Source organism: Aspergillus versicolor (assembly GCF_001890125.1).
Source record: "Aspergillus versicolor CBS 583.65 unplaced genomic scaffold ASPVEscaffold_5, whole genome shotgun sequence".
Taxonomy (NCBI): Eukaryota; Fungi; Ascomycota; class Eurotiomycetes; order Eurotiales; family Aspergillaceae; genus Aspergillus; species Aspergillus versicolor.
The window spans coordinates 616,772-639,274 of NW_024467528.1; the positions used below are offsets into that span (position 1 = coordinate 616,772).

The 22,503-nt window shown below is 52.0% G+C and overlaps 8 protein-coding genes across 8 annotated transcripts; 4 read left to right on the forward strand and 4 right to left on the reverse strand.

Moving 5' to 3' along the window:
* Positions 1–110: 110 nt before the first annotated feature.
* ASPVEDRAFT_41752 (uncharacterized protein) lies at positions 111–2,442 on the reverse strand. The gene is made up of 3 exons (XM_040812418.1): positions 2,013–2,442; positions 1,451–1,958; positions 111–1,389 (listed from the first exon to the last, which is right to left on the reverse strand). Coding segments are annotated over exons 1-3 (1,674 nt in total). The 5' UTR covers positions 2,015–2,442; the 3' UTR covers positions 111–225.
* Positions 2,443–3,642: 1,200 nt separating this feature from the next.
* Positions 3,643–5,735, reverse strand: ASPVEDRAFT_28865 (uncharacterized protein; the record flags this gene model as incomplete). Its single annotated transcript, XM_040810162.1, has 3 exons — positions 3,643–5,295; positions 5,364–5,627; positions 5,700–5,735. 3 exons carry the CDS (start codon positions 5,733–5,735, stop codon positions 3,643–3,645), a joined length of 1,953 nt encoding a protein of 650 aa, XP_040668024.1.
* Positions 5,736–6,114: 379 nt separating this feature from the next.
* Positions 6,115–7,013, reverse strand: ASPVEDRAFT_665585 (uncharacterized protein). Its single transcript, XM_040815894.1, has one exon. It carries the CDS (start codon positions 6,692–6,694, stop codon positions 6,239–6,241), a length of 456 nt encoding a protein of 151 aa, XP_040668025.1. The 5' UTR covers positions 6,695–7,013; the 3' UTR covers positions 6,115–6,238.
* Positions 6,693–10,747, forward strand: ASPVEDRAFT_131442 (uncharacterized protein; the record flags this gene model as incomplete). Its single annotated transcript, XM_040806817.1, has 8 exons — positions 6,693–6,957; positions 7,028–7,061; positions 7,115–7,279; positions 7,340–7,811; positions 7,873–8,200; positions 8,252–8,536; positions 8,988–9,024; positions 9,100–10,747. 8 exons carry the CDS (start codon positions 6,693–6,695, stop codon positions 10,745–10,747), a joined length of 3,234 nt encoding a protein of 1,077 aa, XP_040668026.1.
* A 664-nt stretch (positions 10,748–11,411) lies between these two features.
* On the forward strand, positions 11,412–12,460 carry thiA (thiamine thiazole synthase; the record flags this gene model as incomplete). The annotated part of the gene is made up of 2 exons (XM_040810163.1): positions 11,412–11,748; positions 11,802–12,460. The coding sequence occupies 2 exons, from the start codon at positions 11,412–11,414 to the stop codon at positions 12,458–12,460; spliced, it is 996 nt and encodes a 331-aa protein (XP_040668027.1).
* Positions 12,461–13,134: 674 nt separating this feature from the next.
* Positions 13,135–14,928, forward strand: ASPVEDRAFT_52990 (uncharacterized protein; the record flags this gene model as incomplete). Its single annotated transcript, XM_040814728.1, has 2 exons — positions 13,135–13,322; positions 13,431–14,928. The coding sequence occupies 2 exons, from the start codon at positions 13,135–13,137 to the stop codon at positions 14,926–14,928; spliced, it is 1,686 nt and encodes a 561-aa protein (XP_040668028.1).
* Positions 14,929–18,963: 4,035 nt separating this feature from the next.
* On the forward strand, positions 18,964–20,441 carry ASPVEDRAFT_665952 (glycoside hydrolase family 128 protein). Its single transcript, XM_040815896.1, has 2 exons — positions 18,964–20,257; positions 20,322–20,441. The coding sequence occupies exon 1, from the start codon at positions 19,200–19,202 to the stop codon at positions 20,016–20,018; it is 819 nt and encodes a 272-aa protein (XP_040668029.1). The 5' UTR covers positions 18,964–19,199; the 3' UTR covers positions 20,019–20,257; positions 20,322–20,441.
* Positions 20,442–20,799: 358 nt separating this feature from the next.
* Positions 20,800–22,489, reverse strand: ASPVEDRAFT_52992 (WD40 repeat domain-containing protein; the record flags this gene model as incomplete). Its single annotated transcript, XM_040814729.1, has 3 exons — positions 20,800–21,669; positions 21,722–21,885; positions 21,931–22,489. The coding sequence occupies 3 exons, from the start codon at positions 22,487–22,489 to the stop codon at positions 20,800–20,802; spliced, it is 1,593 nt and encodes a 530-aa protein (XP_040668030.1).
* Between the last annotated feature and the right edge of the window lie 14 nt (positions 22,490–22,503).

Genomic DNA, 22,503 nt, shown 5'->3' on the forward strand with positions numbered 1-22,503 from the left:
ACCTTGGAGCCTGGGTCACGTGTTGCAGCCTCGGGCTTCAGGCATGAACTCATTACTACAGCACTCTTCTACTCTTCTACTCTTCTACTTTTCTACTCTTGTATCCTGTATTCGAAACAATACAGTAATCTCAATTCAAGCAGACTATTAACAATTACTAACGGGAATACAGACAGTATGAGTATTAACACAGCAACAATTCCTTGGATTACAACAGTATCCTCTTTAAATGGGAACTGCAACACGCTGCACATGGGCATCTAGAGGAGTCCCAAGGTGGTCTCCTTTCTTCGTTGGGCGGAAGGTGAACTCTGGGTTGTCCGAAATGCCGCCGTTGACGCCCTCCTTATTTATGGCTGAAGTCTTTTGCTTCTCACCCAGGCCCTTCAAGCCATTAGCACCTCCCATCTGCTTACCTCTGCCCGAAGCAGCAACATTTCGTGCCTCCAAGGCGTCGGCCTCCATCATTGGAGCGGCCATGCTATGGACTCTTCCGCGAGGTGCTGCATTTGTAGGCGAAACCTGGGAGTAGTCCTCCCAAGCAGAAGTGTCCTCTGCCTGAGTATCTGCTGCCTGGACGTCTTCAGATTCTCCCTTCATATACTCAGCCTCACGAGACTCCATCTCTTGACGCCTCATTGCCTCAGCTTCCATCTCACGGCGCCTGATTTCTTGGGATTCCATCTCTTGACGCCTCATTGCCTCAGCTTCCATCTCACGGCGCCTGATTTCTTGGGATTCCATCTCTTGACGTCGCACTGCCTCAGCTTCCATTTCACGACGTCTCATCTCTTCAGCCTCAATCTCTTGGCGTCTCATCTCCTCGGCTTCCATGTCACGACGTCTCATCTCTTGGGATGCTATCTCCTGGCGTCTCATTTCTTGCGCCTCGATCTCTTGACGCCTCATCTCCTCAGATTGCAAGTCACGGCGTCCCATGTCCTGAGACTCCACGGCCTGAGGACCCATTGCCTGAGTTCCCACTGCGCCAGTTCCCATTGTAGCTCCCAATGCCTGAGGCTCAAACTCACGAGTCTCTGCTCCCTGGGATTCCATGGCCTGGGAGTCGGTTGCAGTTGTCACGCGGGCTGCACGGCCAGAAGAGGGTGGCGAGACTCCCGTGGGGAGAGCTTGCGCTCCAGAGTCTTCAACGTGGACGGGTTCCATTTGAATCCTATAAGAGCGAATGTCCTGCTCGGCCTGTTCAATTATTCGCTTGGCCTCGGCGCCATGCACATACGCCCTTGCCTCATCTCCGGGGACCACGGAGGTGTCATCGATGCAGTTTAGCAGACGACGACCATGATGGGCAAGTAGAGCCTGCTTTTCGCTTCGCTCAATGACAGCAGCCAGGTGAAGGCTGTATGCCTCCTTGAATCTCTGCCTGGTCTATAAAGGCCCACTGTCAGTATCTAAAAAGTGAGCCCATCACGTAGAAAGTATGACCTACCACATTGATCAACTGTGCTTCAGCGACAAGATTCTGGGCCTCAGCTCTAACGAGCTCCTGTTCCAAGGTGTCTATTTTGTGGCTATTGGGATCCTTCAGCTTGACGCGCTGGATCTCGTCCGAAATCTTAGCTCGCTGGTCACGGGTTGGCTGAACAGAGCCCTCCGTATCGCGAATATGCTTGAGGACAGTGCGATATTCATCCAAATTTTGAGCAAAAGCGTCCTCCTCCTCGCCCATCTCCGCTAGCAGAACACCAAGCTTGTCCGAGATGTCCGAGATGGTCTCGTCTTCAGTAGTCTCGCCCCAATCGGACACCTGCTCTCCGACGGCGATGCGCTGTCTGCCTGCCGACTCATGGGCGGCGGCGGCCGAGTTCTCGCTCTTGATCACTCGGCTCATTTTCTTGCTCAACAAGGGCTGCTGAAGACTGCGGATGCTCCCAAAATTGAACCGGCTGCGGCCAGAGCTGCCGGTGCTTCTTCTTTTGCCGGAAAGAGTTCGGTTCCTGAGTGCTAATTAGCTACTACCCTAGCTGTAGGTTTGCTCCCAGAGGCCATACATCTTTGCGACCGCGGTGTACCGAAGACAGTTATTTGTTTTTGGTTATAATATGGTGGTGGTAAGATCAATTCAACAACAAAAATAAACTATACATATATATGGAAAGTTTAAGGAAGCTTTGGTAGGGTTGCACCTTCCTGAATAGGTCGGACTTAGGATTATCAAACTTGTCAAGGCCAATCTGATAATTATGAAACAATTGTGCTTTAGATTCCCTAACACAGGGTTATAAGCCTGAAAACCCCCCATACCGTCCATGCTCTCTTTATGCTGAGCTCATGGGCATAGCTCGTGACGTCACGAGGCGAGCTCAGAATCCTGAGGTCATTCTGCAGTATGCAAAACCGCAAAATGAGCAGGTGATTCATGTTCCAGATGGGATGTTCCGCTGGAAAGACGATACTCTGGGTAGTGGTATCCAATCTGCGGTGGTGTCGGGGGTCTCTGTTCCCGTTTTCGGGTAATGTATAGATCTCGCGTGGGGTGCGAACAATAAACCCATGCTTCCCATTCGTTGTGCTATAAAGCTTATTGTTGGGCTGCTATACAACTTGCTGCTTATCGGATGGGTATATATTTGATCTCCCCGTTTTCCCATGCTCGTCGCCGTCGACCGGGTTCTATGTACTCCACTAGTGGCGGTGACTCTGGAGGGCATTTCCTGTATGCACTAGAGAAGAGCGTCATCCGCCCAGCGGGATATATTGTTTCGCGTCGGATACGGACGCGCCTCCTAGTAATAGTGTAGGAAGCCCGCGGAGAATGCGGCGGGCTACAGTGTTGGGAGCAGTCGTAGTGGTGAGGGGGGTAGATGATGGCCGTTGATGTACTGGGACAATGCACCATAGGAGGAGATGGACAACTTGAACGATGCCGCAGTGGAAAAGGCACTCTGAGAGGACGAGAGCGATATTCTGTGACTCGGACAGAGCGGCAGTCTTCCTCGTCGTCATTATTGGAGAAGCACATGTTTGCGTCGTTGTATGCTTCAGTGTTTAGAAGAAATGGTAGTACTGCGTTGTGAGTTGGATATATTTCCAAAGAAACGACTATAAAAAAATCCACTAGGAATGTTCCCTAGGCAATACTTCATATACTCAAGACTTGTGGGTGAATCATTTGACCTGCGCAGGTCTAGACATCTGGCAGATGATCGCTCCCGGTGATGGTTTCCAAGCCGGGGCAGGTCAGCTCGGCGATGCGAACACACCCTGGCAAAAGCCTGACCAGGATGGGGCCATTTATAGACATTAATTACTGGGTTCTATTGTCGATGATATCTTCAGCTGAGGCGAATCCCCAAAGTGCCTAATGCAAGCTCAGCTGAGGAGCATGACTGTCGCAGCGCGGGGACGACAGCTGAGATCACCTGCACTATCTTTATTATAAGGGGCGAGGAGAGAGCATTAGGCCCGCTGCATCGAAGTAAGGTAATCAGATAGGCGATATGATGTCAATAAATTTTATCTGCCTGCCCTGCTCTATGCGAAGGGGCTACCTAATACGAAGAAAACCTTGGAAGAAAAAGCCCGCGCCGCAAAATGGCCAAATCCAACACCACCGTACCTTACTAGTAAAACATAACCACAACTGATTAAAAGAAAAAAAAAACTATCCGACATCCCGCATCAAGCCATGTCGTCCGCATCATGATGGTGCGTGTTTTCGTTATCTGATGCGTGGAATGCGTCCCCAAAGGCAGAGTTCTCCAAATCAGGGAGATCCAGGCCATCATTCTGTTCGGTGTACGCAGCAAGCGCGTCGCCGGCACTGTCCATGTTGGTGAAGTCAAAGTTTGCACCATCGAGTCCGGTATCTGTGCCTGTATTTCCGGGCGTTAGACCCTGGATGCCGCTACCTGGAGTGTCGTCCTTTTTGTCATTCACCATGACCCAATCACCAGTCTCGCCGGAGGCGGTGCCCGCGGGTTGAATGTTTCCCAGGTCCATATCAATATCTAGACCCACCAAAGATTGATCCTGCTGCGTGACGCCCGTAGTTGGCTGTGCGACAGATATGGCTGGGGCTGTCGTAGCGAGTGGTTGGCCTTGAGTAGTGAACTGGTCAAGCAGGTTGGTGTCCCCATGATCCATATCGACATCAGCCTCTGTTGTCTTCTGCTCCGGTTCAATCTTTTCCAGCAGACCACCCTTTTCAATGCAGGATACCTTTGGCTCTGGTACAATTTGCTTCTGCCATTTGTCTTCTACCTCCTTGACGATATCGCCAACCTTGTATTTGGCCTTGTGCTCTATCGGCGCAAGAGGCACATTATCTTCATCGGTAGGTATTTCAATACGCCCTTCCAGCCTCCACACCTCGGAACCAGTATCTGCTGGGTCGGATGCAGCATCGCGCAACTTAATTTCGGCGTCTTTTAGTAAAGAAGTACGGTTGAATTTTTCCATCCGTCGGGCGTGTCGCTTCTTCAACTTTTCGATCTCCGCTGTCATATCTGCGACCTTCTTGGCAACGCGATCGGCAAACTCTTCAGCCTTCTCCGGCTCCAGTTTGGTCGCCTGCTTTGCTTCGTTGCCGTCTGTCGACTCTCCGTTGGCAGGGCCGACAGGTGCATCGAAGAATCCTGTAGTTAACGACTCAAGTTCTCCTTTCCTACCTAAGCCCAAGGATACTGGAGTGATTTGACTGATAGCGTACGGCGAGGCCAAAACTTCTTCCATCCATTCATGATGCTGCTGATACCTCATTTTGCTCACTTCACGAGGCGTAAGAAGGTCCATGATGTCGCCCGCGGAAACATCTTCGTCTTCTAGAGCAAAATCGGCGGTGGCCGCATTAACCGCCGCCGACGAAGCGCGATGCCCACGCGGCGCTTTTGCCTGGGCCGGACCAGCGGGAGGCTGCGCACCTGGTCCGGGCTGCGGGTAAAATGGCTGCCGTCCGACCATTGCACTCGGAAATTGCGCCTGGGGTTGCTGGTAGCCCTGCTGAACGCCCATTTGGGGCGGTAATCCAATCGCGGGCCAGTTATTCCGGTCATGCAACATGAAGTCCTTGCGCGCCAGTATACCTTGGCTCTGTAGGAACCGACGCTGGGCCAGCATGCCTTGGATTTGGGGGAGGACTGGGATTCGGTTTGCGGGAATGTGGTCCGTAGGAGGCGATCGGGAATAGTGTACGATCCATAGCGAAGGATCAGGCGGAGGCAGGTTGGGGTTTGGGACTTTGGTTGGTAGGAGCCGGTATCGTCTGCGAGAATGGATTGCGAGCGACTCATTGGGAGGATGATAACCGCTGCGGTGCAGCCACATTTCCACGACCTGGCGCGCAGATATTAGCATCGATTCCAGTGGCTATGCCAACTAGCGAGTGGGAAGAAGAAACATACGTAGCCTCGAGCCTCAAAGGTAAACGCCTGCTCGGCGTCGGCCCAAACATAACCATCGCTCGCAAAGTTGGTCCCCAGGTGGTTCAGAGGTTGCCATGTAAGCATAACGGTGCCATCTTGTGGGCCGTCCAGGAACGTCCAGTGCATCGGTTGTCCTTCGCGGACTATCTTGGGCGCGGAGAGGAGGTATTCGACGACGGTTTCGGTAGGCATCATATGCATCAGCGGGTAGCGATTGCGCGACACGAGATGCATATGGGGCAGCTGTTAATTATAACGAATCCAGGGTCAGCGAACGATTCAAGGGATCATGATTGAGCTCAGGTGAGGCTATACCAATTGCCCGGGGACGCGACTGGCTGGGTCATCCATTGTGACCAGGGACCGCAATGGCTTATGATCAACGGATACAATTTGGTCGCGAATGTAGGTCAGGAAATAGCCACGAGGGCCGATAAGGTATTTCGAGAGAGATGGGGGGGGTGGGTTTGCCCGGGTAGCTGAGCAGAGGCAGTACTGGGCTGCTTGGAGCGACCGCGAACGCGAGGCGGAAATTTGAGGTGAGGTTTCCTTAGCAAGCCACAGTGGCTGACGGAAGCATGCGCCACTAGGTCTCGACACCTCATAGTTCAGGCAAGAATCATTACCCGCTAGCCTGGGTTCGAAGCGGGTAGCCTGGTGCTTAGCACAAGGGCTAACTGGGCTTCCCCAGCCATTGCATCCCGAGGTCGATGATACTCCAACTTTATCTCCTCACTCTTGCATGTTGGGAGTAGTTCGCGACAAAACCTATCCAGAGGCAAGGGCCCTTGCAGAGTCTCAGTCTCCCCTGCATCCCCAGCCTCTCTGTCTTTGCCCTGACATGAAGCGACGTTTCATCGACTTCTGTGGTCGGACCTAGGCTTTCTCCAAGCTTTGGCCCTCCCGTGGTGATTGGGCTTGTTCTCCAACTCCCGGGGTCGCCCAGAGTTTCCCCGAAGATCATTTTGCAAGTTTTGCACGTATTCTCCATCATTATTCGCTCTCTTCCATTCGTGAATGTCCTGCGAGGGCTTTGACACCCGGCGAGAGCTTTCTTTTCCGACAATTCTTTGCGTCCCCTTTCCCCGCCTCTGCAATAATGGCGTCACCCGTGGGCTGAGCTCGACCCAGCTCGCGCGTCGGTGAGTGGCCGATAGCGGTGGTTTGGTGTGTAGATCACCCCCAATATTGATCACGCCCGCGATGGGAAATCCTCCGTTGCTGCGAGTGCACTTATAAGATCGTTTGCCCTCGCAGCTTTTCCTCCACATCCTCCAGCTCGTCAATTTTTCATTCACCCAACCCACCATGCGGTTCTTCGGGAAGAAGCATGCAGCTGACAGCGGCGCTGTGACTGAACCTAAAAACGATACGCACAATGATTCTATGCCGAATGATCTTGCGCCAGCCAAAAAAATCTCGGACCCGGAGAAAGAACTAGCTGGCTATGCGAACGAATCCCATACTGCCCTACCCCAGATGCACTCCCCACGCGTTACTATTGACCCCGAGCTTGAGGCTCGGGTAGTGCGGAAACTGGATTTGCGGGTTCCGACTCTTCTGGGCTTCTTGTGTAAGGCTTCATACTATGGTGGCAGCACATTTAGTTTTATGAACCCTTCTAATCAATGTGTTTCTTTTAGATCTTCTTGCTCTCCTGGACCGAAGTAATATCGGGTTAGTCACCCCTTCTTTTCATTTCCCTCGAATTAGACGTTAATTCCCTACAGAAATGCGAAAATTGCTGGAATGGAAGAGGACTTGAACATCCACGGAAACATGTATCCATGGCTCCTGACGATATTCTATATAGCTTACGTATTGTTCGAGCCTCTTGCGTTAATGTGGAAGCTTATGCCACCGCATCGATGGGCTGCGATCACTGCTTTGACTTGGTGAGTCAGAGACAACACGACTTCGAGGTGTTTCTTCAAGCCCTTCTGACTGTTAACCAGGGGCATTGCCGCAACGTGCCAGGCGGCTGCACAGAATTGGGCTGGATTAATGGCCCTGCGCTTCATCATTGGTGCAGCAGAAGCAGCTTTTGGGCCGGGGTCCCCCTACCTGCTATCCTTCTTTTATGGCCGTCGGGAGTTAGGGTTACGCTGTGGCCTTTTTGTAAGCGCAGCACCATTGAGTAACACATTTGCTGGAGCCTTAGCCTACGGTATCACGTCAGGTCACTCCAAGTTGGCCAACTGGAGGCTATTATTTTTAGTTGAAGGAGCCCCGTCACTTTTGGCTGCTGGCCTGGCCTATTTTTACCTCCCAGACCACCCTTCTTCTGCGCGGTTTCTAAATGAGGAGGAGAAGGATGTTGCGAGGGCTCGAAGCCTTCGTCGCAGTGGTGAGGCTGAGCGCGTGAGTGGAGTTAACTTGAAAGAGCTCGCAAAGACACTGTTAGACGTGAAACCCTGGATTACGGCGGTATGTGACCATTATGTTCGTTAGCACAGGATATGGCTTAACTAACGCCACCTCTCTCCAGCTCATGTACTTCAGCTGCAACGTGAGCTTCTCCTCGCTCCCTGTATTCCTCCCGACAATCCTGAAGGATATGGGATTCGAAGCAGTCGATGCTCAGGGCCTTACGGCCCCGCCGTTCTTCATTTCATTCCTCTTCAGTATCCTGACTACATGGCTCTCTGACCGACTTCAACAACGGGGCCTGACAATTGTCCTCTTTTCTTTGGTGGCTACAGTCGGATACGCTCTGCTTGCAGGTTGCACATCCGTCGGTGTCCGCTACTTTGGCGTGTTCCTAGCAGCCGCAGGAGTTTTCCCATGCATCGCAAATATTCTGCCTTGGGTTCTTAGTATGTTGCTCCCGCTATCGTCTCGAAAACTTACTAACCCGCAATTTTTAGATAACCAAGGCTCTGACAGCCGACGTGGAATGGGAATCGTCATTCTCAATTTAATTGGGCAATGTGGGCCTTTTCTAGGAACAAATATCTTCCCCGATAGTGATGGGCCGCGCTATATTCGTGGTCAGTCCGTGTGCGCCGCATTTATGTTTTTCAACGCCATTCTCGCCTTGTCTTTGCGGTTCCTCCTAGTTTGGGAGAACAAACGTTTGGACAGGCAGCATGGCCCCCAAAACGGATCTGCGGTGAACGATAAGGGACATGCTGTGGGAGAGGAAAATTATGGTGCCAGTTTTAGATATGTGCTGTAGCCATGTTGGGCCATCCAAGACGCGAAATATAGAAAATAAGTTAGTTGATGAGTCTAAATTTATGACTAATGAATCTGCTGTCTTAGCATCCGGCCTAGCGATTACGTATTTTGTAGATGAACTTACTTTCAAGCTGTTTGATTGCAAAAATTAGTTCCAACCTACCAAGAGCACATACACGTTGATGTGTCCCTGATCTAAACCAGGGAACTCCCCAAATTGGTTCAGCAACAACCGCACTCTCAACTCCCAAAGGGTCGCCCACCCCACCTTTAAGTTTTCGACCGCCAGCCATTCTACACAGAGAACCAAGGCGCCGAAGCATCTATGCCCTAAAAAGCAAATATTGGAGACCATATTCGCCAGATTCTACAGAATTAAGAGAACCAAGTGACGCCATCCACCCAGAATGGCCCAATCTGGAGACAACACCCACCTCTATGGCATTGTGGACATGGGGAGGTATGTCAATAACTTCTAGTCAACATCACACGATCCGAATCCTTGATTAGACAGAGCTAGAACTAATAATTGCAGCAACGGCATCCGATTCTCCATCACTGACACTTCCCCACCAACCGCCCGAATTATGCCAACCGTCTACCAAGACAGGGCTGGGATCTCTCTATACGATGCGCAATTCTCCGGCGGCCCCGGCACCAGGCTTCCAATCCCAGCTGAGATCGTCGAGGAAGTAGTGGAGCGACTTGTCCGATTCCAGGGAATCTGCGAGGACTTCCAAGTTCCGCGGGGTAATGTCTACGTTCTTGCCACCGAAGCAACACGTACAGCACCGAATTCCGAGGCTTTCAGGGCTCGGATCAAAGAGCAGACTGGATGGGAAGTGCGTCTTCTATCGAAAGAGGACGAGGGGCGGATTGGTGCTTTGGGGATTGCGAGTAGCTCGCGCGTTGTTGCTGGGCTTGCGATGGATTTGGGCGGTGGAAGTACGCAGATTACGTGGGTGATTGCTAAGGATGGAGCTGTGACTACTTGTCCCAAAGGGTCTTTTAGTTTTCCGTACGGGGCTGCGGCGTTGAGTGCAAGGTTAGAGCAGGCTAAGGCTGCTGGGAAGAAGGCTGAGAAGGCATTGACGGAGGAGATGAAGGAGAATTTCCGGAAGGCTTATGAGGAGCTTGAGATCCCGCAGTCTCTGATAGAGAATAGCAAGGCGGAGGGGAAGTTTGATCTCTATCTTTGCGGCGGGGGGTTTAGAGGTTGGGGGTATGTGTTGATGAAGCAGGCTGAGGTTAGCCCGTACCCGATTCCGATCATCAACGGGTTTCGGGCCAAGAGGGAGGATTTCCACAACACTGCAGCCGTTTTACATGAAGTATCGGGTTCGCAAAAGATATTTGGGGTGTCGAAACGCCGTGCATTGCAGGTTCCGGCCGTTGCTGCGTTGATAGACGTGCTCATGGATGCCTTGCCAGCGATTACGCATATCCAGTTCTGTCAGGGAGGTGTCCGTGAAGGCTTCCTGTTTGACAAACTCCCACAGGAAGTTCGCGCCCAAGATCCCCTCCTTGCTTCGACTATACAGTATGCACCTCCGTCCGCGGATGACAGCAAGAGGCTGCTTCTGTCCGCGTTGCCGGAGAACGCATCTCCGATTGAGTCCTTCTACCCACCTTCGTCTTTATCCCCACAATTTCTTGCTGCTATTTGCAACATTCTATTTGCTCATTCTCGGGTGCCTAGAGAGTCTCGTACTGCAGCCGCTTTACACAGTACAACTACAGGTTTACTAGCCTCCACCAACAGCATATCCCACGCCGAGCGTGCAATGATGGCGCTCATACTCGCCGAGCGTTGGGCAGGGGACCTGGCACCAACAGAAGAGGCGTACCAAAAGAACCTGATGCACTGTATCTCCGCACAAGAAGCATGGTGGTGTCAATATCTCGGCCGGGTTGCAGGTTTAATTGGAGAGGTATATCCAGCAGGCCGCGTGTCAGACACACATTGGAGGGTACGGCTGGAGACCGAGTGGGATCATGTCATCAAAAAGAAAGAGAAACGCGATTTGCTGCGACTCAAAGTCCAATGGAATCGAGACACAGGGACGATATCGGGAATCACAGAGAACTGGCTGCGGGATCGGGTGGAGAAGGTCGAGAAAGCTGGGAAGAAAAAGAGCTGGGTCCGGGCGTATGGGGTCCGGTTGGACGTGGTCGTGTGTTAGACAACCTAGACTTAGCAATCCATACAAAGTTCTTGGAGAGAGCCACAGTGACTTCATCTGTTGACTCACCGGGAAGCGTTCCGGGCGGTTTCGGAGAGAAGATCAACCAGGCTGTCAGTTGTAGGTAATGGTAATGTCAGGTGAAGGTCACTATTTAAACTACCCCTCCTACCCCGCCATACCATTTCTTTTTTCTTTCCCTTCTACAATCACAATCCATCAGTCAATCTCATCGATTTATCCATCTCGAACAAGTCCTCCTCTCTCGGATGGGGTTGGCAATTATGGAATTGGCTAACAATTTGTACAGGGAATAACTTCCACCGTACAATGTAAACAACCACACCCGTTGACCCTCCCGGGTCGTCAACGCGGAAGTCATGAAATGCCTTTGGCTGGGCATTTAATCAAACGATCAAGGTATCTCAGGTAAATTCTGTGCGTGGGCCGGTGTTCGTTCCTATCCTTAGCATAACCCTTCTATTCTCGGTGATGCTGGTTTCGCTCCAGCCGAGGAAGAGGACTGCGAAAGGATGGGTTCGTTCTGAGATTATACGGTCAAAACTTGATCTGGATAATACCAGCGAAAGGATCATGCCTTCCCTTAGCTTTTCCCCCAGTTAATGGAATGGCTAACAGTTTATAGTCTCGCACTTGAATCAAAATGTCTCCCCCAGCTGCTATCTTCGAGCCTGCTGTCGCTCCTACCGGCATCAAGGGCAAGGTTGTGGTCCCTGAGACTACCACTGCCGATGGCGTCTCCCAGACCAAGCTGCTTGACCACTTTGGCGGCAAATGGGACAACTTCAAGTTTGCTCCCATCCGCGAGAGCCAGGTCTCCCGCGCCATGACCCGCCGCTACTTCCAGGACCTGGACCGATATGCCGAGAGCGATGTCGTTATCGTCGGCGCTGGTTCATGTGGTCTCAGTACTGCGTACGTCTTGGCCAAGGCTCGCCCTGACTTGAAGATTGCTATCATTGAGGCATCTGTCTCTCCAGGTTAGTTAGTCCGAGTGCCCTCAGCGGCAGTATATCATACTAATACGGTTTAGGTGGTGGTGCTTGGTTGGGTGGCCAGCTCTTCTCCGCGATGGTCATGCGTCGCCCTGCAGAGCTCTTCCTGAACGAGTTGGGTGTGCCCTATGAAGAAGACCCCGAAATGCCCAACTATGTCGTCGTCAAGCACGCATCTCTCTTCACGTCGACCTTGCTCTCCAAGGTTCTTCAGTTCCCCAACGTCAAGCTCTTCAACGCCACCTGTGTCGAGGACCTGGTGACCCGCCCCGCCCCTAGCGGAAGCGCACAGGAAGTCCAAATCGCTGGTGTCGTCACCAACTGGACCCTCGTCACCCTCCACCACGATGACCACTCGTGCATGGACCCCAACACCATCAACGCTCCCGTTATCATCAGTACCACTGGCCACGACGGTCCCTTCGGTGCCTTCTCGGCCAAGCGACTCGTCTCCATGAGTACCATCGACAAGCTCGGTGGCATGCGCGGCTTGGATATGAACACTGCCGAGGACGCGATCGTCAAGAACACCCGTGAGGTGGCTAAGGGCCTCATCATTGGCGGAATGGAGCTGTCTGAGATTGATGGCTTCAACCGCATGGGCCCTACCTTCGGTGCCATGGTTCTCAGCGGTGTCAAGGCTGCTGAGGAAGCACTTCGGGTCTTCGATGAGCGCAAGGCCCAGTGTGCTGAGTAGACTATTAGTTGGTCTTCTCAACGACAGTCCCAGTCGCTCTTTCTCTGCCGGGGCTGAGGATTAGTTATGCAACTTGTGTTTGTTCGCAACTGAAATTGAATATGAAATGATTTCCCTACTATTATTTGTTTGTAGATTTTATTACGTCGTAAAAAATTCTTACATTCATTTTACTGTGAAGGAAAGTTGAAGCAAAGCATAGTTGGACCTAAACTTATACCGGTTGAACTATATAAAGACGTCGCGACGTATTACCTTATAAATATTCCGTAGGCAAATTAAAGAATATTTGGTCAGTTTCTAGCCCCAGTAGTATCAAAGTTATAGTATATATTACATATAATCCACATTAAACTCGGCTTTCCAAAAATTTATCTTGGAGTTGATTTAAAGACTTGTAACAAGTTGTTGGCAGGCCCGCGGGAATGACCGTTGACGTCGCCCGCCGCTTTTAGCTCTCCGCAATTTTGCCCGATCGCGCGACAGCTTCAATCTTGAATCCGAACAACGACCCTTCTATCCCACCACAAAACCACGTCAAATTCCTCGTTCCTCAACATGTACAATTGAACCACCAACCCAGGAAATTCTTTTTAAACTAAAGACGCCAATACACCCCCTAGACTCTTTAAGCCCGCCCGCGCAAATTCCTATTCCTAGGTGCCTCTCTCACCATGAACAACGACCAATTCCGCCGTCTCCTCTTCGTCAACGATCAAGCCTCGAAGCCCAAGGGCGCTAGCCCGACGGGCCACTCTCCAACAGGCGATCATGCCTCACCGAAGCGTGGTAGTAGCGGTGGGCAAACGCCAGCCCAGGCGACACTAGGTTCAAGGATGCGATCGAGTATTCCCATGACGCCGTATGTTTCCCCTCCCTCCCTCCTTTCTTCTCTTGTCTTCTCTTCTATATATCGTGATTGAATTATACTTTAATGAGAAGCTAACGAGTTCTTATCCTGTCTATACAGCCGCAACCTAACGGCGCCTAATTTCGCACACCAACTGGCCGAGTATCGCCGCGATGGACAGAACCCGCATCCATCGAAGAAATTCAAATCTTCTGCTGCACCGAAGGGGACGAAGTTACCTGCGGGTTACGAGGATCGGGCTGCAGCGCGTTTACGGCAGAGCGAGGAGGAAGAACGCAAGAGCGCGAACGAACAAAAGTTGAAGGAGCTGGAGGAGAAGTTCAAGAAGGGTCTTATTGATGAAGGGACGCTTGCGAGGCTACGCAAGGAGTTGGGTTTTGGAGGGGATTTGGGGAGCACGCATATGGTGAAAGGGCTAGATTGGGATCTGTTGAAGAAGGTTAGGGCTGGGGAGGATATTGAGAAGGTGGAAAAGGAAGAGACTGAAGTGCAAGGGGATAGGAAGTCGGCCGATGAGGGTGAGGGCAAGGGCGAGGATGAGGAAGTAGATGTGGACGAGGAGTTTGACAAGGTTCTGGAAGACAAGGCGGACGGGGCACTTCCTTCTGCGCCGAAGGAGAAGGAGAAGAAGAAAGGGAATATGGCTGCGCCGCCAGTTCCAAGCCAGAAAAAGACACGAAATGAGATATTAAGAGAGTTAAAGGCGAGTCGGGCAGCCGCTGCTTCTGCGGAGGAGAAGCCCCAAGAGCCAGCCTTGGGCGCCCGGTTCAAGAAGATTGGGGACTCCAAGGCCGAAAAGAAACGGTTTATCGAGCAGGATGAAAACGGCCGTCGCAGAGAGGTTCTCCTCATTACAGACGCAGAAGGCAAGACGAAGAAGAAAACGAGATGGTTGGACAAGCCTGGGACAACGGCACCTCCCACCGCTAGCGTTGCCGCCCCTGATAAGGAGGCAAAGCCACTCGGGATGGAAGTCCCAGCTGAAATTGCCGCTAGGAACAAGGCCGCGCAGAAGGAGGAAGAGGAAGAAGAAGACGACGACATTTTCGCGGGAGTGGGAGATGACTACAATCCTCTGGGCGACGCAGGGTCCGACGAGGATTCATCCGACTCAGAAGAAGATGGCGAAGTGGCAGCGAAGGCACCCCAGGAACCCAAGAAGGAGGCAACAGGTGAACCCACCAAACCACGGAACTACTTCGCCACGACCACCACGAAGGAAGAGGAGAGTGCGGAGAGTGACCGTGCAAACCCGCTAACCAGAGATCCTACTCTCCTTGCTGCCCTCAAAAGAGCCGCGTCTCTACGACAAGCGGGTGCCGCAGAGGATAACCCCGAGGAAGAGGGCGTCGACAAAGAAACGCTCCTCCGGCGCAGGAAGTTCATCGAGGAGGCGCAACGCCGAGGAGCACTCGATGCAATGGACATGGACATGGGATTCGGCGGCAGTCGTAATGACGATGACGAAGACGAGGAGGCTGTGCTCGTGGAGCCGCGTGGCGGCACGAAGAGGAAGCGCGGCCCCAAGAAGAAGAAGGGCGACAAGGATAGCGCGTCTGACGTGCTGCGTGTGATGGAGGGGCGGAAGAAGTCATGAACGATCTATTCTATCAACTGATACCATTTAAAATCTATGCGCATATTACATAGACAAGTTACAGAGTTGTCATTAGCTCCGGTTGCGGCCAAATTGTCCAGCGGCTTCTTTTGCATGTTAATGCAGGTTGCCATACAATCCAGGCTCATCTATGAAGCAACTTGCAGTCACCAAGCGCGGTACCGCAATTCATAGACCAGTGTCGAGTGTCCGTGACCAACCCTAAAGAATGCTACGACCACGCCCTTGACCTGTGGATACTGCCATATTAAGCAAAACGCTCTCTGGCTTCTATTGCTCTCCAGATGTCCGCAAAATCAAAGTCCAGGTTGGCATAGATACGTAAAGCTTCCAATGTTGGGATATATCATGCGAATGCAGATGTATAGTTGATTAATAACAATATTCATTTCTAGAAGTAAGCAACCCCCCATCCAGCCCTAATTCATTCTTCGAGGTAAATGCCCTGTACTACACACCACTTGTTTCACTTGCAACCCGGGCAAGCCGTCTATAAAAGGCTGCTCGAGGCACCCCAGAGTTCCTCATTTCCTCCTCTTTTCATTTTCTTTATTCCAGGGCTTGGCCTTCCCTGGTATTGCTCTATGCTATTCCACCAAGGGAGTGTTTTTTCGAGAGCTTCGTGGTAGAGTACGCTACCAAGGCCGACAGGAACATGATCGGATGTACAGCACAACCATCCAGTGGCTCGAGTCACGGATGGCGGACAGCGATGACGACGCTCCAGAGCGCCTTACTGCCTTCCCTCATCCGCCCAACTATGGCTGACGTGTGTCGACGCAAAAGCACTGGTGCCAAGTCAAATGAATATGCCCATGGTGGTATTAGTGGTGACTATATAGTCATATTCGACAAATGTTCCTCCTGGATAGAATCGAGGCTAGTAAGAATATCCACGCCACTCCCTCGAAACACTTACTCGGGCGATTCTAGGCAACTCTCCAGATCGGAACACGCCTACAGCTGAGCATGTACCCGATGAATGTCACTGAATTTGTTAACTCCAAACACAAATTCAGAACCAACAGGACATGGTTGATGACCTACGGGGTCAGCTTACTCGGCAGATAGCGTTGAACAACCAGCTCTGTCTAGCGATGGACGTCCTGGCAGGATCCCTACAAATCACCCCGCTATAGTAGCATTGATTGCTAAACGGAGATTGCTTATTCACTGTCCTACCGTTCTTTGTTCTGATGCTTTACTGTTTCTAACACGATCCAAGTCCTTCATAAGGAATGTTCTGGTGGACACTGAAAATGTTGAGAAGAGAGAATCATTCCCATTTCTTCCCTACTTATTGTAGCTAGTTCCTCTATCCATTTACCATTATCATCGCTTCTAGTTATGGGTTTGAACTAATTGAGATATCGGCTGCTTATCCATTGTCCATGAAGTTCTACCTGTTTACTAGAACTCTTCAACCATCCGCTACGAAGCAAGCATCATTACTGAAGGTCTTACTCTATCAATATTTATGGAAAAACCATTCTTGAAGTCTTTCTTTAATTTGTCCTCTTTTTTATCCAAAGTCGTAGGTTTATACCATCGGAAATTCCCCTGGCTACACACCAAGGTTCGCCGGTGAACCATCTCTTCGTGATAAAACTTTGGCGGACGCAATGGAATCCCGTCTAACACGAAAACGAGCCAGCCCACTGACAACATTCTTCTCCGAGCTGAGAAGAGTCCGGGCACGGCAGATGACAAACATAAAGCAACTCTACAGGAGTGTGGCATTGGAATCCATAATATCGCAACCAAAAGTATCTTGTAGGCAGCTCATGACATGCATGGAAATAGGATGGTGTACCTAAATGACAGAGTCCCACATTTGACCAGGGCCACACGAGGAACGTGACTAGTCTGGTCGGATAAGCAGGGATATCAATGACCTAGCTTGACTCGTATAGCTTAGTTATACCGGGAACACCATCGTTCTGCTTGCCCAGCCCAAATGGCAGCTTTGAGCTCTTGCCACTATCATATTTTGTCTGTAGCGTCTCCACCACGATCGACAGCAGCAAGAGAAGGTAACTGTCGGGTAAAAACGGTGTGCTCTTCAGCCGTGGGCTTCCATCGGGGCTCTCTACCTGCCCAACCACATCGAGACGATGTTATGCACCCAATCAAAAAGGATAGTCGTAGTATATCGATGGTAGAACGCCACTGCAACAGAATTTCGATGGCCAATAGATGTGTTGATGATGACCCAGAAGGCTTTGCAGGCCTCAGGCCTGATAGAAATAGCAACCAAATTGGGTAACCACCTCACCCATCGTTCCTTCTTCAACTGTGCCGTCGACTGGGTAGCGCCTTCCCAGTATGGTGAATGACGACACGCTTGGATTGTTACTGCAGGGAAAGAGCGGTGGGTTGGGCAGTTTCCTCGCCTCGAAAATCAGCCCTTGCCTCTTCATCATCAACCCCCGTCTCCGGGGCCTCTATCATCATGCCCTATACAGTTTAGTAGCTAATACCACCACTTAACAATCCTTCTAGAGCCCTCCGAGCGCTCATGCCGCTTGGATTCTGAGTCGCACAGCATAACTCCGTAAGGGCCACCTGTTCGTCCATGCCAAACCTTACTTTTGGGCAGCCAGCATCAACCAAACTCAATGCCGAGAGTTCAACAGCCCATGGGCCATGGACTGCCTAGCCTGGGAGACGGCGACGTGGACCGACTCCGACCCTGGTTAGGGAGGCGGCCTCGTGCCAGCAACTTCCATCAGTTGGTGAGCCACATTCTCGGGAGTTGAAGTGACCAGTGGCCCCAGCTGGCCCCAGTCACACAGAGTGCCAGTGGGTATCTGCAAGGCAGTCGACTCGCCGAGCCATGGCCAGAACTCCACGACGACCGACAGGCCGGATTCTGGCTCGCGCCTGCAGAGTTTGACTGACCGTCGGACCAGTCAAATAGGCAGAAATCACTCAGCGGGCCGGGGGATGAACCCTGACGCTGCTCCAGTCAAGTCCAGAGTATAGCCGACACTCGGGGAGTTCATGGGTGGAGTGGAACCCAATCGGGGTGTTCCTAGGAAGACTGACAGCCAGTTCCTTACATTGGTGTGTGGTGCCCAGCGCGTAGAGACCTCCCAAGAACTCACCGGAAAGCCCAAGAACCGCTCAAGCCGGCACAGAACCCACGCATTGATCGCAGTGATGGACGAAGATGGAAGCGCTGACCACGTCATGCTGCAGGAACAAGCAAGAAGATGCGCTGATGGCTGATTTTAGTGTGTTTCAGGCGGCGGTTAATGGGCCGCCTGCGGTCTCGACCAGTCGTAGCAGCACAACAAAGACAGCCGCTGGCCACAACCCGCTGTGGCTGAGGATATGAATATAATTGACGGGCATTTATTGAATAAAGACAATAAACGAAGGACCGACGGGAATTGGAATATTGATGGACGGGTTGTGGGAGAGCCCAGGGTTGTGTGAGAGGGACCAGGGGTGGATCGGCAGAGTTCTGGCCATGAGCCAGTGGAGTTCGGCACAACAATTGTAAGATCGCTTTTCAACAGTGCAACGCTTGGCCTCTTAGCGCCCCCTTTGCACTGAACAGTCGTTGACATTGTATGCGTGCCAGAGCAGACAGCCCGTTTCAGAATTAAATGTAGAACCATGAACATGGGCGACTGTTGACAACAGCTTGCCCCCCCTTCAATGGAGGCAATGAACGCCCTGCAACCCCGTCCCCTTTGTTGTCCCCATTATGTGACACCGCTGTTCCTGTGGAACAAGGAATCGATCCATCGGATAATCGCCTCGTCAGCATCGCTTCTCCAGTCTCCACTCACTGACGTCCACGGCTCTGGCGCATCGCCGTACCCAGGCGCTGTTGCCCTGTGGCACCAACCAGAAAAAAGAAAGTAAAGAGCAAATAATAGAATGTTCCTGAGTGAAAAGAGGAAACACAATTGTCTGATTGATCAGATTGCGTTTCACCTCCCCTTGGTGGTGGGGAGTGGGCCCCTTCTGTACTACACTTTTATACCTCCTCCAACCCCCCGACCATCCTCCCTGCTTCTCTCCTTCAAGCATCTTCAGCCCATCTTCAGCCACTCTCTCCTTCTCGCCTTTTGGCCCGAGTCTTCATCCTGTGCCGTGCACGGATAGTCATTCCTTTCTTCTTTCTCTGAAAGGCATTATCACATTCTTTTTCTAGTCCTCGAGACTCAAGAGAACCGGTTTCTCACCAATCCTTTTCTACCAAAAGAACATCCAAAGACACCCAAAGAACATCCAAGATGGTCTCCTTCAAGTACCTTGCTACCGCTCTCATGGCCACTGCCGCCATTGCCGCCCCTCACGGCCACCGTCACTCCCACTCCGCAGTCACCAAGCGCCAGTCCTCCACTAAGCGCGGTGCTGCCTACAACGACGCTTCCACCGTCCAGTCCCTTGCCAACAGCGGCTCCGTATCCTGGGCCTACGACTGGAACATGTACACCATGGGTGACCTTCCCTCCGACGTTGAGTTCGTCCCCATGCTCTGGGGTAGCAAGATGTTCACTGGTTGGTTCGCCGCCATCCAGACCCTCCTCAACAGCGGCAACAGCTATATCCTCGGCTTCAACGAGCCTGACATGGAATCCCAAGCCGCTATGTCGTCCTCCGATGCCGCCAACTACTACCGCGAGTACATCTCCCCGCTCAGCGGCCAGGCCAAGCTCGTCTCGCCCGCTGTTACCAACGGCGTTGGTGCTGACAAGGGCCTCGACTGGATGCGCAACTTCCTCAACTCCTGCACGGATTGCAATGTCAATGCCCTGGCGGTGCACTGGTACGGCGAATCTGCCGACGATTTCAAGACCTTCGTCCAACAGGCTACGGACCTTGCCGATGAGTTCGGCCTGGCTGAGACTTGGGTTACCGAGTTTGCTCTCAACTCCGATATGTCTGGCTCTGGTGGCAGCGACCAGTCGACCGAGTTCTTGAGCGATGTCCTCCCCTGGTTGGACCAGCAGGAGAAGGTTGCTCGCTACGCCTACTACATGTGTGCCGACGGTTACTTGCTTAGTGGAAGTGATCTGAGCATCAGCGGCAAGGCTTACACTTCTTCATGATCGACTCACGTCAACTTCATTTCACTTTCTGCCTTTCACTTCTCTTCACTTCATTTCACTTCATTTCTTCCCTTCTCTTTTACTATTCTTCAACAACATTTTTTTTACCAATTTTTGTCCATTTTCTTTACCCATCTTTCAAAGTACCATGGGTCCGTGGTTCGTTACCGGTGTTAGGTAGCGAAAAGCAGAAAGCCAAAGAAAAAAAACAGCAATTGAATCAAAAAAAATATAAAAAAGTGGATCAAACTCCATCCATTCCATTCCATTCCATTCCAATTCTAATTATCTAGACCAGTCCAGCCGTCTGCGACAAAAGGGACAAGACGCTAAACAATAGCGCAACGCAGTTGAGTGTAGAGTCGTTGGAGACGAGAACAGGCCGTTAGATTATAGGGAGGGGTCAAAATGTAGCAAATGTACCTGAAAACCGGCCGTCGAACCACGGGCCGGCAGATTAACAATAACTACTTGGGGCAGGTTGTCCTGTCAATCGTTCAATCGGTGAAGACAGCGAAGAAATAATCGTCTTGTCCATGGTTCACATTGTTATATTATATGGAGATTGGCTGGAGGGGAACAATGAGAACCGTGGTTCAGTGTGCGCGCGTGACTTGTTTCTATGGATAGGTACACTGCTAGTGCGCTGTAACGTCTGGGCAGTGGGCAATAATGGACATCGAAGTATTTGGGCGGCCTTCGTTAAATTCATGTCTGATTATTTCTATTAAATAACGCGTTGAGGGTGGATAGGATAGACGGAGTGAGTACGTATTAGGGTTTAGGTGGGATCTCTCGCTTCGGGATCCAACTCGGTAGCCTCGCCCATTTCCGTATCCCCATCCTGGCCCTCACCCCCCTGGCGATCTTGGTCTTTGTCTTGGTCGCGGTCTGGACCTTCCCGCGCCTCAGACTCAGGTTCAGGTTCAGGTTCAGGGTCAGGGTCAGGCACGCCCGTCTCCTCTGGCTCGGGTCCAATGACCTCCTCCCAAACCCGAACTGTCATGTCCAACCCACAACTCACGAGATACCTCCCCTGACTCGTTGAGCAGGTGTCCACACCGAGAACGACACCCGAGTGGCCCTCAATCCGCTGGAGGACCTTCTTACTCACGACATCCCAGCAGAGCACAGCTCCGTCCTCGCTACCACTAACTGCGAATGCATACCCCGGTGTTCGCGGCGTCACTTGTCCGTAAACCCCAAAGCCACCGGAAAGACTGTACTTTCGGTTCTCGTGGCCCTGGTACGTCTTTAGACAGCGGCCCTCCACGTAGTCCCACAGTCTCACGCAATCGTCCAGCGTCCACGCGAGCACGTATTTTCCGTTCGGCGAGAATTTCACCGCCGATACAGGCGGGTTGTCTTCGTGTACCAGGGTTCGAAGGCACTGTCCTGTTGCTGTGTCCCAGATACGGACTAGGCCATCCGTTGCGCATGATGCGATGAGAGTGCCGTCCCAGACGACATCGATGCCGCTAACGGGGTCGGAATGGGCGGGGAGCGATTTCATGACGCGCGCGGACCGCACGTCCCAGAGGAAAACGGCTTCGTCGTAAGAACCGCTGACGAGCATGTTGCCTTTGGGGGAGAAGGCGATGGAGTAAACGTAGTTGTGGTGCCCGATGAAAGGTGTCCGGTGTGCTTTGCCCTAAAAACAACATTAGTTCGCTTTTCAAGACAGAGAGGAATGAAAGGCATACTGTTAGGACATTCCACAGCCGGATGGTCTTGTCGTCTGACCCCGAAGCAATGGTCGCACCGTCGGGGCTCCATGATATCGTTGATATACCCGCGAGATGCCCTTCAAAGGTATGTATCAGCTTCCCTGTATTCGCACCCCAGACCTTCACTGCGCCGTCCGCTCCTACGCCAAGTTAGCCAAGGACACCCCCAATGAAGAAATACGAACCTCCACTGGCAATCATGGACGCATCTGGCGAATATTTCACGGCCGATACCCCCCGTAAATGCCCTCTTAGTAGGAACCTCTGTCGGTAATTCACTGAGTCTGGTTTGGGCGGCGGCGGCGGCGGCACAGGCGTCGGCGAGCGATCTGAATATCCTCCTCCTATCTCGCCGTCATTCTCCCCCGCAGTCTGCATGTCATCAACTTCACCATTCATTTCTGTGTCATTGTCGTCATCACTTAGATTGTCGTTCGCATCATCATCATTTTCTTCGTCCGCCTCGTTCTCATCATCGGAGCGTGCCCAGGGTGAATCGCGCCCCCGATTACGAGAACGCCAGTACTCGTCCGCGTCCATAGCCAATTCATCAGGACTCTCGGAGCTGCTGAAACTGCGGGATCGAGGGTATGGCCGTTTTGGCGGGTATGCTGTAAGACTCACGCGACGGCGCTCCTGGTCATGGTCGGAGCCAGCTGCGAGTTCGTCGGAGGAAGTTTCAATGGGAGAGGAGATGGGAGGCGGGGAGGGGGTCAAGCGGCGGCGTTTGGAGGCGTGGGCCATTTCGGCTATCGCAT